At 30.2% G+C, this 16,735-nt stretch overlaps 1 protein-coding gene across 1 annotated transcript; it reads right to left on the bottom strand.

The window, feature by feature from the left end:
• Positions 1-1,571: 1,571 nt before the first annotated feature.
• On the bottom strand, positions 1,572-7,945 carry LOC113390142 (interaptin-like). The gene is made up of 14 exons (XM_026626852.1): positions 7,788-7,945; positions 7,498-7,616; positions 7,257-7,427; positions 6,781-7,155; positions 6,471-6,692; positions 6,282-6,410; positions 5,972-6,193; positions 5,731-5,911; positions 5,481-5,633; positions 5,195-5,391; positions 4,797-4,927; positions 3,601-3,754; positions 3,188-3,312; positions 1,572-1,679 (listed from the first exon to the last, which is right to left on the bottom strand). The coding sequence occupies exons 1-14, from the start codon at positions 7,943-7,945 to the stop codon at positions 1,572-1,574; spliced, it is 2,445 nt and encodes an 814-aa protein (XP_026482637.1).
• Positions 7,946-16,735: the final 8,790 nt, after the last annotated feature.

Genomic DNA, 16,735 nt, shown 5'->3' with positions numbered 1-16,735 from the left:
TTTTGCAACTAATAAATGAGTCTTGAGAATTTCTTGCATGTCTATACCATGTATCGCATTTAAAACATTAATAATATGTCGGTCGGTCTGTCGGGAGGGCTATTTGAACTGCTACAAATTGGACAGATTTCATCGACAGGTGAAATATTTTTTTAAGAAAAATTACACAAAACTTTATCTGGTTTCGATAGGATCCATTTCATAGTTAAAATTAGCATTATTTAATTTAGCTTTTTATAATATGAAAACTCCACAACTATGATTATCAGTTTTTAGGGGAAAATATTGTATACTTACTTCATTTCATTTGTTCTCCAAAAGTTAATTATCGCAAAAGTTTTTAAAAATAATAGACTCTGTCATTTCATTGGGAATAGAATTGATTACGCTGAATTGTTTTATACTAGAATCTATTAAGACTAAAATCCAATGAGAATAGAAATTATATGGTGCTGAATATTTTATACCTGATGATATATTTATAACTCTGTTACTATTTTTATCTACTAGGCCAATACTATATTCATGCCCGCCGAGAATTTTAAATTATTCTTCAGTACATTCAAGCGATGCTAAATAAGAATCAATAATTATATCATCTAACCACTTTTTGTCGTGCACGGTGTGGTTCTTATTTTGTTCTATTGTAGATGTAGGGTATTATATAAAAATTGAAATCTATTACTGCATGATTAGGATGCGTGCCTATTGAAAGCTCTGAGTCAGATTTGGAACTCTTTTGGCTTGTCAAACATCTATTTGAGGGGTATTAAAATAACACTCTACAGCAGCATTCGAATGCTAATGTGATCTCTCATTGTCGAGCATCAACCCAGACCACAGTGGCAAACTTGGGATATACCTGTCCATTATATAATTAGAAAACCCGGACAGTAAAAAATGGATTTGATAACATTCGACATGCTCTCTTCAGTTTTGCACATGATATCGAGAAATTCCTTATATATTTTTGTTAAGGAGGTGGAGACATTCATATAAAATTTGAGTCTATTATTAGTGAGACTTTATGAGATGGTGAGGATATGAGATAACCAAACATTTCACAAAATTGAGGTAAAATTTTATATAATAAATATAAAACTCTTTAAGTCGAATAGAGCATGATAAGCAAACATTTTGAGTTAGTTTATTGTACATTGTGCCATACCTATAAATATTTGTTCGATGTCATCGATCATGTACAAATAAAATTGTCAGTAATTGTAAAATAAATTGTTGTTGCCAATATAAAATGAATGCGTTCGTTTAGATAAGACTTGTTGATGACATAAGATGCATCAAATTTTGTAGTCTTCGTAGCTTAGAAGATTCTGTTGCTTACTTTACAATATAACACCCTCAATCTTCAATAGAATTGCTCGGTGCAATTCTACATTTGTGAATGATTTTAGTAGTTTGTCTAAATGTTCGGATATTATGTACATATATTGTTCAGTGGGTTCAGGAAGAGGAGCCTTCAAAGTTTCTGTCAGCTTTTTCAGGACTTTGAAAGCTGTTTCAGATTCGATGTCCCGCTTATTTCTCTTTCTACGTTTAGCTGGTGTTTCTTGTTAATCTGGAGATGGTGGTGTATCATCCACTTCGGTAAATGTGGTAACATCATAATCGACCTTTATGGGATATTCCATTTCAGACGATATGCATTCTGTAGCATTGCTCTAAAAATAGCATTAATTTTGTATTCTAAAATGAAGAGAAAAATATGCACTTCAACTTCAACATTAAGCTCATTTAATTTATTATCAAGTGTTAGATATTCTGCTATTAGTAGTAAGTGCACTTACCGAACTCTGTGATTCTTGAAGCTGAACCAAAAGTTCAAAATCGTTTCGACTTTTCCGCGGGGTCACATATGTCTCCAGAAACTGTAAACTATTGAAATATCAAAGGCTTGGTTTATAAACCTGAAAGTAATTTTAAAGTTTAGTTAGGGATTTATTCTTTTATTAAATGCAATTATTAACTAAAAAATAAAAATAATACGTTATCAGTTTCAATACCACCCTTCAATGACTGTTTCACTTTACAATTTTCAATATTGAACTGATTTCTCAAATTCTTAATTTTTTTCTGGCACTCGCCCGCAGAACTATTTACCCTTATCTTTGAAACCTTTTGAAACACCCGTTCCAACGCATCTCTTCGAAGATGCTTATTGTGATATACCGGCAAGTTACAGGCATATAAACAAAGCCGCCCCTTAAGGGGGGCGATACATGTAACAAGAAAAAAAAAATCGTTTTTTTTTTTTCATAAATCGTTACAATAACATCTCAAAAATATGCCTGTAAATATTCAAAACAAAATTATCATTATTTATACAATAAAAATTCATTTAAGTGCCACGCCTCAACTCTTATCTGTTCTATGTGTCAAAACTTTAAACGCGTTTTTCTCAAAACGACATTTTTGAAACTTGCGGGCGGGATAACTCAAAAAGTTCTCAACCGATTCCAATGAAATTTTGCACACATCTACTTTACAGTAATAGCTTCTAGTTAAACCTCAAACATTCCAAAAAATGTTTCAAAAATTAACCCTTTTACCAAAAAAACCATTGAAAAAAAGGTGAAAAATCGAACTTTTTTTTTCTAAGGTGTGCCAATTTACGATTTTGTGACTTTTTTAATTTTTTTTTGGTTTAACTAGAAGATATATGTTTTATGAACACGTACAAACTAATTTTTTTAAATTCAGATCACCGTACGAAAAGTGAGAACGCCCGCAAATTGATGGCGTTTCCCGAGAGGGTCTTGGCAGATTTATTTTTACGGCAGCCATTTAAAAAGAAAAAAAATAAAAAAAAATTTTTTTTGTGTATTTTAATATATAATAAATAACCCTAAAAAAGTTCAAAAAGATTCAATCATTCCTTCCCAGTTTAAAAAGTCCTCAAAAAATGGTAAAAATTAAGGCGATTACATGTATCGCCCCCCTTAAAATAATCAATTAATAATTCAATTTGTTCTTTAGTCCACTTTTCCATTTTTTCTTATATTTCACACACGTACCGAGATTTATTACAATGATACAATTATTTTATACAATGATTTTCTCTAAAGAAGGATTCTTGGTTCTTTCCAACCAAATTGAGAACATCTATAACATTCAAAAACATTAATTTGCTACCAAAGTTTGGTTATTACATATATTAATATTTTCGTACCTTATCATTTTTCGCCGGAAATACGTGCATTTTAGCATTATTTTTTGTGTTCCTGCACCTATTACAATGATACGGTGTTACTTTTTCTAAAGGATTTTTGGTTCTTCCAACCAAATTGAGAACATCTATAACATTCAAAAACATATTTATTTGCTACCAAAGTTTGGTTATTATATTAATGTTTTCGTACCTTATCATTTCTCGCCGGAAATACGTGCATTTTAGCATTATTTTTTGTGTTCTTGCACTGTGGTACACTAGACTTCGACATTATACTTGCTTAATTCAAATTTGACTAAAATACACAAATCTCTCGTAACACAACTACATTCAACGAACCAACGAACTACGAACGAACTCAACTTCGATTACGTTCTCGAACATTCTCGTATTGCCCTTGTACAACGTCTTACCTGATGCGCTCCAATCGAGGGAAACGGAATTAAAAACAAGATTACAGATGTTTGTTCGGAGATTACCGGCCATGGTTGGTTCAGTTAATTCATCTACAATAAAATCAATATTTTTAAGGTCGTATTCGTGACTATCTAGATATTTTTGATCTACCTGCACGTTATATTTCAGATATAAGGGTGTCGTTATTAAATATTTCAATGCATCACATACTAAGCCCCGTCGTACTGATTTGAACATATAATCGCTTTTATGACTAACATTTCGGTTTAATTTAATTTGAATGGTTTTCATTTGATTAATTTAATCAAGAAACCTTGTTGAAACATTTAAAATATTATTAATCTGTATTGAAATATTAACTACGCTACCCTTAAAACCTAATTGGGGATTTAAAGCATAAGGCTTCAGGGCTTGAATTTGCATAAAATTTAGTATATGTGCTATCATTCTTTCCTCTAAATCGGTTAATTGTTTTAAACATTCGGGTATATTTTGAAATTTTAAATCATTGCTTGTTGCTAATTTATAAATCTTGCTAATTTCATATCATTGCTTGTTGCTAATTTATAAGTATTGCATATCCATTTGCTAGGAAAATTATATATGCGCGACATGAACTTTTCCACATTTAGTATTGCGTTCCCGACATTTATTTTATTATTAGTAGCGTGACTTTTATGAATAAGTGCGTTTTTATTGAGTACCTAAGTTTTGTACCTGAATGTTTTAAAAAAAGTCTTTCGCAACAACAGCAAATATATATATATATATATATATATATATATATATATATATTATAATTTTATTTGAACAGCGATCAGAACTTATTGATTCTATGAACTGTTGTGATTAATATCTTACAAATTACGTTTGTTTTATTACATATGGCAACCCAAACAGTTGTCTCGGTATGATAAATTTTTATTACAATCTCTGTAGTAGGGCAAGTATGGTGCAACAATGCCGGCTGAGGGCTATTTTCAATTGGAAACATATAGCTATTTATATTTCCAAGTGAAAATCGTTGTCACTGTTGCCTGACAACAAGCTGCTCGTAGTGGGTATCGAACCCGGGACCTCTGAAACAAGACCCGTCGCTCTTAACCGCTTACCTACGAGCGAGCCCAACAGCAAATATAGGAAGGAGTTTCTGCTCTAAACTCTATGAACTTTAATTGCAGCTAAGTAATACCTCCTCATTATTAATTTGGCTAAAATCAATTGGTGGAATTTGTTCAACTTCGGAATATATTAGTGAATTAGGAACAGAGTCATCATTGTTATGAGTGGTTGGTTTAGTTAATTCATCTTCGACAAGATCTCCTGCACGTTATATTTTAGATATAAGGGTGTCGTTATTGAATATTTCAATGCATCATCACATAATGGATAAATGGATCACAATTTTCGTCATTCGATAATCGATTATATTATTTTCTCGATACTTAATTAAATCTATTTCCTTATTATTCATTTTAGTTTCGGCATTATTCTTTAATTCATTTTTATACGTGACTTTATTGGTACGTATCCTCCTAACTCGATTGATATTTTTAAATTTTTCAATTTTACTATAGTGCGATATATTACGATTTATTCTCATGCTCTTGATGTTTTTAACGTTCTCGCTTGATTTATACCTACTATTTAGTCGTAATAATTTATTTCGTAAAATATTATGTTTGCGCTCTTTCGATTTATACCTATCATCTTGACGAAGTTCTCTATTACGTTCAATATGTTTATTACTTCCTAATTGGTTAAATGCATCATCCTGACGGAGTGTTCTAACACGATCAATATTTCTAATCGCTTATATTCATCATCTTGACGGAATTATCTATTGCGTTCAATATTTTTATTAATTTCTAATTGCCTATATGCATCAACCTGACGGAGTTTTCTATTACGTTCAATATTTTTATTACTTTCTAATTGCTTATATGCATCATCTTGACGGAGTTGTCTATTACGTTCAATATTTTTATTACTTTCTAATTGCTTATATGCACCATCTTGACGGAGTTGTCTATTACGTTCAATATTTTTATTACTTTCTAATTGCTTATATGCATCATAGTCGGAGTTTTCTATTACGTTCAATATTTTTATTACTTTCTAATTACTTATATGCATCATCTTGGCGGAGTTCTCTATCACGTTCAATATTTTTATTACTTTCTAATTGCTTATATGCATCATCTTGACGGAGTTGTCTATTACGTTCAATTTTTTTATTACTTTCTAATTGCTTATATGCATCATCTTGACAGAGTTGTCTATTACGTTCAATATTTTTATTACTTTCTAATTGCTTATATGTATCATCTTAACGAAGTTGTGTATTAAGTTCAATATTTTTATTACTTTCTAGTTGCTTATATGCATCATCCTGACGGAGTTGTCTATTGCGTTCAATATTTTTATTACTTTCTAATTGCTTATATGCATCATCTTGGCGGAGTTCTCTATCACGTTCAATATTTTTATTACTTTCTAATTGCTTATATGCATCATCTTGACGGAGTTGTCTATTACGTTCAATATTTTTATTACTTTCTTGCTTATATGCATCATAGTCGGAGTTTTCTATTACGTTCAATATTTTTATTACTTTCTAATTGCTTATATGCATCATCTTGGCGGAGTTCTCTATCACGTTCAATATTTTTATTACTTTCTAATTGCTTATATGCATCATCTTGACGGAGTTGTCTATTACGTTCAATTTTTTTATTACTTTCTAATTGCTTATATGCATCATCTTGACAGAGTTGTCTATTACGTTCAATATTTTTATTACTTTCTAATTGCTTATATGTATCATCTTAACGAAGTTGTGTATTAAGTTCAATATTTTTATTACTTTCTAGTTGCTTATATGCATCATCCTGACGGAGTTGTCTATTGCGTTCAATATTTTTATTACTTTCTGATTGCTTATATGCATCATCTTGACGGAGTTGTCTATTACGTTCAATATTTTTATTACTTTCTAATTGCTTATATGCATCATCTTGACGGAGTTGTCTATTACGTTCAATATTTTTATTACTTTCTTGCTTATATGCATCATAGTCGGAGTTTTCTATTACGTTCAATATTTTTATTACTTTCTAATTGCTTATATGCATCATCTTGGCGGAGTTCTCTATCACGTTCAATATTTTTATTACTTTCTAATTGCTTATATGCATCATCTTGACGGAGTTGTCTATTACGTTCAATTTTTTTATTACTTTGTAATTGCTTATATGCATCATCTTGACAGAGTTGTCTATTACGTTCAATATTTTTATTACTTTCTAATTGCTTAAATGCATCATCTTGACGGAGTGTTCTAGTACGATCAATATTTTTAATACTTTGCTTATATGCATCATCTTGACGGAGTTCTCTCTTACTTTCAATATTTTTATTACTTTCTAATTGCTTATATGCATCATCCTGACGGAGTTGTCTATTACGTTCAATATTTTTATTACTTTCTAATCGCTTAAATGCATCATCTTGACGGAGTGTTCTAACACGATCAATATTGTTAATATTTCCTATTTGTTTTTATGTCTGATGAATTTCATTCGTAACTCATTTATTCTTTGTTCTCGAAAAACGTTATCCTTATGTCTTCGTAACATGTATTCATTCTTACTTTCAATATTTTTATTACTTTCTAATTGCTTAAATGCATCATCTTGACAGAGTGTTCTAGTACGATCAATATTTTTAATACTTTGCTTATATGCATCATCTTGACGGAGTTCTCTCTTACTTTCAATATTTTTATTAGTTTGTAATTGCTTATATGCATCATCTTGTAAATCTCTAACGTTCAATATATTTAATACTTTCTAATTGCTTATATGCATCATCTTAACGGAGTTGTCTATTACGTTCAATATTTTTATTACTTTCTAGTTGCTTATATGCATCATCCTGACGGAGTTGTCTATTACGTTCAATATTTTTATTACTTTCTAATCGCTTAAATGCATCATCTTGACGGAGTGTTCTAACACGATCAATATTGTTAATATTTCCTATTTGTTTTTATGTCTGATGAATTTCATTCGTAACTCATTTATTCTTTGTTCTCGAAAAACGTTATCCTTATGTCTTCGTAACATGTATTCATTCTCAAACCCTCATTTGTTCTATATTTCTGCATACGAATTTTATTTGCCTTTTTTCATTATTTTTATAGTTTTTATCATTTTTTCTGTTAATAGCCATTCGTTCCCTATTTTGTTCATTTTCCACTCGGGAGAAATTATCAGCATGTCTTAAAGATGAGTATTCTATTTCTTCCGCTTGAAGACTATCGCCACGTAATCGCTCCATTCTTGATTTGACACCTTCAGCTTCTAATTTTCTGTATTCCGCAATTTTTTGCTCTGTTTGTATTTAGTTTTAACGTTCTTTTTCTGTTTATTTCAAAATTGTAGAACCACTAATGATGTAGAATTTTACATCGAAACGTATGGAGAAACTAGTGGGGCGCATGGCATCGTGCCTTAAGGCAAATTGCTAGACCTTTCCGTACCAAAAATTACTATTTTTTAAAAAAACGATTAACATTTTTGAAAAAAAATTACTTGAAATGAATTAAATTTTTGAGAAACAAAAAATGACTTTTTTTGAAAAAAGTTTTTTTTTTTTTTAAAAAAATGTTTTCTTTATTTTAACATATTTTGGAATTTCTGAACTTTTTTTCAAAGCAATCGTACTGCTTTAACTGCATAGAGACGAAATGTCAAAGCGCGTAAGCGCCGCGTCGCCGTCTAACGGATGAACATTGGTATGGAACCCATAGGAATGTAAACAAAATTTATACTTATTGTTAAAATCTCTATAAAATATCTGAAAATTTGATGTGCATATGTCTAATGATCAATTTTGACCGCCAAATGGCATTTTACTTTTTTCATTAGATCTCCGAAACCGCTAGACCTGCCTTCATGACCAATTCTTCATCTTGTCAATGCAAGTAAAATGTTTTTTGAATTATTAAAATCGGAAGCTCCGTTCTCTTAAAAACTGAGTTACCGTTTTTGGCACTTTTTGCCCCATATATTCGGAACGGCTAGACCTGCCTTCGCCAAAAACTAATCAGCACGTCTCCTTATCAATAGGAATCGAATGTTTTTTGAATTATTCAAATCGGTTGATCGGTGTTCCCAAAATCGACGACGAAAATTTGTATCTGCACACACACACACATGCACATCAATTTTTTCTAAGGTATGCCAAAATATTCAGAAACCTTTGAAACGAAAGATATATAAACATTTTCATTTTCGATTTTTTTGCGATTCCCATTACTGGAAGTTAATAAATATATTTTAAATTTTTTTACTTTTATTTTTATTATACTTTATTTATCTTTACTTTTACTCTTTACTTATATTTATTTTTACTTGATGTTACGCCTTTCAAGAAATTAATCTATAGTCAATACAAAAAACTTTTTAGCGGTCATCTATGCAAATAATTAATAGAAAGAAAACTAAGATATGTTTCTTAAAATAAATTTATTAGATCCATAAGTTTCGAGTCCCAATTTGAGTGACACACAAGTAATTACTACACAAAACTCAAATAAAAACTTGTCAGGAGATTATTACTTCGTAACAAAGCATCTTAGTGAAAAACTAAATGAGTCTGAATTATACTTCAAAAAGAATTAAACGAACAATAATAAATTCGAACATCATATCTTGCAGAAGAACAATAATTAATTAGTACACTCCTTAAATACTCCAATTATAAATATAACATAGCAATAATCACAGCAAGATAGAACTATAATTAAATACCAAAAACTTACAAATGTTTTTATCAGAAGCGCGATTCTCGTTTCAAAACTTAATTATATGCAATTTTTTAATCCATAATGTTCGAGTTTTTTGGAGAAGAACAATTAAAGATCTTAAGTGAAATGCAATTTTTGAGGAGGCGCCAAATCATGTACCAAAAATGTTAAATTATACATTTTTATACAAAAGAAAATGAAAAATTGTATGGAAAACAAAACCTGAAATATATTAACCAGTAAAATTTATTTAAATGTTAGATTTAAATAATATTGTATATCGATTTAGAGTTTTGCAAGGCAGACCACCACATAAAAAGCATAACCTTTCCTCGAAAATGGTTTGCGAGCGACAAATATTTCCTAATAAATAATTAATTATTAAATCGTTTAATTTCATGTGCTACTATATGAACGTATTGATTTTTAATTGTTCATGAGTTTCTTGTTGAGCAAAAATAAATCTAAAAATGTGTTGTAAATTAGTTCAAGTACAATTTGCCAAAATGTTCAAATTATGTATTGTGTTGTTAATCGTAAAGTGTCGGTAGTTTTCTCGAATTGTAATTTTTGTTTCAAGATGTGTATATATGGTCTTTGAATATGTAAAATTATTAAAAGGCATGAGATTTGGAACAAAATTTAATTGTTGAATGCAAACAACAACGTTTAATTAAATAACAACAACAACAAATTCCAAAATATTACTAACATGAGATGTTATGGTGAAACAAATTATAATGGACTAGTTAATTAAAGTGAAAACAGTGTTATTAATTATACTACAGCAGTTATGTCAAAAATAGATACAATAATATTAATTTTAATAACAATTACTGATGAATGATGGATAATACTAAAAAGGGCTAATAATATAGAAATATCAAATTGCGATTTAATTGCAATTAGATAAAAAGAACTGGACATTACACAATTTAAATATTTAATCTATTAAATTGTTTGACAGTAGTAAGCAAAATGCTTCATATTTATAATGACACATTTATTTCAAAATGAAAAACGATATGAATATGGTATAAAGCTGATGGTGCTTCTACATGAATTAATATGAGTTTGTTATTCATATATGCTTCTATATGAATAAAAAATGTCATGGAAGGAATCAATATTAATTCAAATTTGTACATATGATGATGTAGTGCGTAATGCAAGGTGTTTTCCGCACAATTTGAAATTAATATGTATTTTAATTGATTTATAAATCTAATGAGATGTGATCAAATGAGAAGTTCATTAGAGTTTTGTTGGACTATTTGTTCATGAATACCCATTCAGCTATGACGATATAAAGAAAAATCTTGATTTGTAATGATCATTATGATAGCAATGATTTATTCGCTTGGATGTGCCCTATTATTTGTAAAACATTCTTTTATACATATGTAATCTTTGTAAGCTTTCATTACAGTCCAAGATATTTAAGGGATCTCTTTATCCTTGTGATTATGAAAATAGTTTTCAATCAAATAGGAAGACACCGCTCTGTGTTTGTTATATTGACTATAGGCGTAGTGCACATGTCTAGAATTTCAGGCGGGTTCTTATTCTGAATAATATATTTTTTATTGAACATCAGAGATTGTTTACCATCTTCGATCAATACAATATATCAAATGAAATGGTATTTTGAGGTATGTGGAAAAAATGTCATCACAATGAATAGTAGCATATCAAACGCATTGATTGACCTTCCATCACCTCCATATATAATCAATCAGAAGGATATTTTTAATTTGCACGGACTTCTTAACAAGAAGTCAAGATACAGAACTTTTTTTATGGATCAAGTATAATTTATTGTCAAACGAAGATATTTTAAGACTTTCAGAAATTATTATTCAAGGTAGTGAAGATAGATTTGTCCAACTCAATCGTGATGACAAAATTTTTTGACCTGACTTGCCTGATTTCTGGTACAAGTTCTTTTCAATCTTCAACAAATTTCTCTTTTGTCTAATATATATATTACCAAATTTGTGAAATTAATACACGAAGCAAGTTGAGAATATCATGCAGCATGGATGTTAGATAAAGAAAAAGTAATATTGAATAAAATGCATTCGTAATCACTCGACAATTGATAATTGGAATTACTGATGCAATAATTAACATTTAACTAATTTTATATATTCAATGAGCAACACAATGTAACACGTTATAAATCAAAAACTACCAACACACAAATACTAATCAACAATACATACAAAAAATTTCACAATTTAAATATTTCAATGTGGTAATTTTAATGTAATATAATATAATTAGTGATTATAGTTCTTTTGTTCTTTTGTCTGTTTATTAATATAATTAACAAATGTAACGTCACATAAGATTTATTTTTGCCCATATATGATACTGCACATCGCGAAAGTGAAGTTTGACTTTTTATGTCGTTGCTTGCCTCATATAAACTCTAGTCGAATACGTTAATTTTTATCTAAACAATATATAAATTTTAGAAAAAGTAACATCCACGTGCACGTTTCGATGACTTTATAAGCTATTTCACAAATTTCTGTAAATTAAATACATATTTCAGATTATGTTTATGGTACAAAAAGCTTCAAGGTTTTAATGAAAAGCAATGTAAAGCAAACCCAATTTTTTATTGGACGTTTTGGATGTACGTTTTGTCTCCTGCCTCAATAATTGTTTCTAAAGATGTTTAAATCGTTACGACGCTTTTTTTCGTGGTATTCCCAGTAATCCTAATGCACATGCACTATCCTAAAATTCTTGCAGTTCATGATTGGCCAGGTGTTGTGAGTTAGTCTTCAGGACAGACTGAAATGTCGCAGGTAGATTTTTCCTTTGGTACATTGGAATTTTCATTGCGATCATCTTGGCTCTCGATTTCATCATAAGTTTGCTAATCGCTTGCAGATTGCAGCTCATTTAGAAAAACAATATATAATATTAAGAAAAAACATTGATCATTATATCATAGATAGACCGAAGGAAAGTAATATGCATATAGAATATACAAAAAATGCAAAAATTAATGTTTATTCACTAAGTTAGACTTTGTTTTATTTTTGACAGTAATTGTATATTTGGCTTTAGCTTTGTAACACACAGTTTTAATTGATGCTTTAAATTAATGTGCATCTGTAATTTGCGTTCTTAAATTTGTTTTTTTTTTAACATGAGAGAAAATGTCTCGCGTTTTGGTGAATTCGGTTCGGTAATTCCGAACCTGGGAAGTAAACCTTGTTCTCGAAGGCATGGAGATTCAACAGTATTTTTAAATATTTAGATGGGATCATTTTTAGATTTCTTGCTGTATAATCTCCAAGTCAAGTGGCATTTTGCCGTTTATTGTTTGGAGCGCATTGCTTGCCGTAGTACGGCATGCTTTATTATTTAATACAGTTCTTTCCTGGTCATCTCTGGAGATTCATTTGATCACTAGCGCCAAGTCATATGCATATGGGTCATTCTTTTACAAACCGGACACTAATTAACCTTGACATTTTAGAATTGTCTGAAAATTTGTTTAAAGATACTATTCATAAAATCATTTGACACGCATTTCAGGATTTTGCTGAAAAAAAATTTTTTACGTTAATATTTACGATTGAAATATGGATTTTTTGCTCAATTTCTATGAACATCATCTGCGGTAAATTAATTATCTGCGGATGTGTTAATCCGATCAGTATTATTTTTTTTTATTACACTCACATTGAAGTGAACTTTGTAATGATTAAAAAAATTTTTTTTGTTTTTGCAATTTTCTTAACAATAACAACCCTTAAATATTTACAAAGGTTTTACTCGGCCTTTACCAGAATTGAATCGATCCAAAAAAAAAAACATATATTTTCTTTTTTTCTCTGCAACAAAATTCTTTTTACAATTTGTTGGAGGTTTTGTTACATCGAAAGATATTAAATATTTTCAAGCGCGAGCCGCGCTTTTCACGTCGTGGACCTCAAAGACTTGTACTCATTTGTCACTTTCGAATGACATTCTTATTGTTTTTCGGTTGAAAAATATTTTATAATTTCGCTTCTGGCGAAAAATGAACATATAGTCGAAATAAAATATTAGGGGAGAGCGGAGCTTAAAAGTTTGTGGGTAAAAAGATCCACTGCCAATATCTCAAAAACAAGTGAAGTTAGAAATTTTTTTACAACAATATTTGAATGTAGAGGAATATTTAAGTTGACTTCAACCCTTTCTGATATAATCTCTATTAAAGCTTACATGTGGGTGGGGTAAACAGAGTCAACCACACCTTCATACTGGCCTAGGTGTAAATAATAAGGAAATAGTAAATAAAAAATTAAATTAAGTTAGAAAGAAGCTATTTTACAATAGATATATTGATATATATATAATTATATATAAATTAATAGTTAATTAACTCTGCTGATAAATATTTCTGACAAAGCATCAGATCAAAGGTATATCTGGTATTTTCTTTATAAAAATATACGAATGAAATTTTTATTTTACATTGGCTATATAATTTAGCTATTATTACGTAAAATTCTATTAAAATTAAAAATAAGTCGATCCCTTAAATTAATTTAAGAATTAAAAAAGAAGAATTTGAAAAAAGTGGCTGAACAACATTTTTTTATTATTAGAAAAATCTAACTGAACAATCCGTCTACATTCAAATATTATTGTTAAAAAATTCTAACTTTACTTGTTTTTGAGATATTGGCAGTGGATCTTTTTACCCACGAACTTTTAAGCTCCGCTCTCCCCTAATGTTGTTTTTTCGACTATATGTTTATTTTTCGCCAGAAGTGAAATTATAAAATATTTTTCAACCGAAAACCAATAAGATTGTCATTCGAAAGTGACAAATGAGTACAAGTCTTTGAGGTCCACGACGTAAAAAGCGCGGCTCGCGCTTGAAAATATTTAATATTTTTCGATGTAACAAAACCTCCAACAAATTGTAAAAAGAATTTTGTTGCAGAGGAAAAAAGAAATATATTTTTTTTTTGGGATTGATTCAATTCGGGTAAAGGCCGAGTAAAACCTTTGTAAATATTTAGGGTTGTTATTGTTAAGAAAATTGCAAAAACAAAAAAAATTTTTTTAATCATTACAAAGTTCACTTCAATATGAGTGTAATAAAAAAAAATAATACTGATCGGATCAGCACATCCGGAGATAATTAATTTACCGCAGATGATGTTCATAGAAATTGAGCAAAAAATCCATATTTCAATCGTAAATATTTACGTCAAAAAATTTTTTTCAACAAAATCCTGAAATACGTGTCAAATGATTTTATGAATAGTATCTGTAAACAAATTTTCAGACAATTCTAAAATGTCAAGGTTAATTAGTGTCCGGTTTGTAAAAGAATGACCCATATGCAACATAACGTCCATGCAGAAGTTTTATGCAGCACGTCCAATTATTGATCCCTTCTGCGTTTTTCTCTTAACTATTTTGGTGTTGCCTCTTGCATAAGAATTTCTCATTTTAAAGTGGTCCTTAACTACATTTACCATGTGGCTGCTCAATTTGGCCTGCGTCAGCCTATGTATGATGGCGGGCCATCATAGTTATCAAAGGTTTATACACATACTCATTTCTCTATACTTTGCGCGAATACGCTCTACTAGTATTTTCTCGAAGACCTTACCCATCACTGGCAGAAGGGCAGTGATGGAAAAGCGGTATGATTTTGCTGTCTCTTCTGTCAGTGAAAACTCCATTTTTTGGGAATTCAATCGACAGGAAAACTACTTTCTTGGAAGCAGTTATTTAATATGACTACTAGATAGAATTGCCTTTTTATTTTCAGAAGACAGTTCAAAACAGTTCAGTTTATCACACACAAAATTTTTATACAATATCCTAAGGGTCTTCGTTACCTACGCTGGTTACAAAGCCTTCCCATGAAGTAGATTTGTGTTTCCTTATTTTCCTAACGTATCTTTTTCTTGCCTTTTTATCAGCCTGTGCTTTGATCAATATATCGTCAAGGCATAGTCTCTCGGCCCGCAATAATATCAATAAATGTATAAAGAAATCCAAAAGGTTGTTAAAGTATCAAATCGGGCAGTCAATGTTGGAGCTGCAGTATCAAGTATGATGTAGTAAAGATTACTTTTAAAATTTTCTTTTGTAGTCAATTGAATGTGTGTGTTCATCTCCTTCATGCTAAATTGTTTTCGGTGGCGTCGGCGACGTACACTAATTTCAGCAGAAAAATTTGGCACTGTTTCTAATGCTTCATAAAGTTGATTAGCCAATTGCAAATAATTTTCAAAACTTTCATTATTGCTAATGCTTTCGGAAAATTTCAATACTTAATTGATTCAGTACACGAACTAACATCCCAAGAAACTTTTTACGTCATTCTGCTAAAAAGTTCATATTTCTGCACCATATTTCATTCTAACAATTCACGCTTAAAGCCAGTGTCAGATGGGAAAAATGTTACACATGCGTGGTGGATGTGCTGAGAAATGATTGACCTAATTAAATATTTTACACAAGTGCAGGAATATGTACAAAGCAAATCTTGCACTTTTCGCATCTCATACAAGAACTGTTACATGTTTGATTAGTCTGTGTAACCACATATGATGATACATTCCACTGTTTATCGGAAATAATTTGTATCTGCTTTGTATTTTCACTTCTCTTATGCCTTTTTATTGTCTCTCTCTGTCTTGTTGATATATAAGTTCAATTTATTCTTTTATTTCTGTAACAAAAGGCTTCCACTTCAGTCCTTAACACCATATCAATGGCCTTATTCATTCTCTTACTGTACTTTCTTCCCATGACTCGCTTCTTCATTTGATTATGATGGTTTTCTAAGAACATGTAGGTGATTTTTTTATAGATATGTTTTAAGTATATTACAATATGCATGTAGTTTACGGTAGCAGTAAGCTTTCCTAAAATATGTTACAAATGATTTTGTATCATCATCTCCCTCAAGCTCATCCAAAAATTTATTTAAACTAGTCCTGAATTCTCTTTAATCTAAAATCTTTTTTATAGTTATCATATTCTCATACATTAAGTCTCTCTTTTCTCTATAAACAATCTTGGCAGCTGCTGCCCTCTTCCAACTCCTGGACACGTGTCAAGAGCATAACAGTTTATGCTGTGGAGCACTCATGACAGATGACCAAGCATTGAAATATGCTGCGCAGTCATCTGTCAAGAATGACTTTGTATTGATTTTACCGACCGCCTTAGAGATTTCTTCAAAATATATTTTACACGTTACTTCATCTTGTCTGTTTGCAAAAAAATGCAACTGGAACTCCGCTTCTAAGTTCATCAATCATCATTAATGTATGCGACTG

The sequence above is a fragment of the Ctenocephalides felis genome, unplaced genomic scaffold (genome assembly GCF_003426905.1).
Source record: "Ctenocephalides felis isolate EL2017-DRISC unplaced genomic scaffold, ASM342690v1 CF-g0.4_SCAFFOLD_00845, whole genome shotgun sequence".
NCBI classification, from domain to species: domain Eukaryota; kingdom Metazoa; phylum Arthropoda; class Insecta; order Siphonaptera; family Pulicidae; genus Ctenocephalides; species Ctenocephalides felis.
The sequence above is the reverse complement of the archived record's forward strand: the minus strand, read 5'-3'. Positions and strand labels throughout refer to the sequence as shown.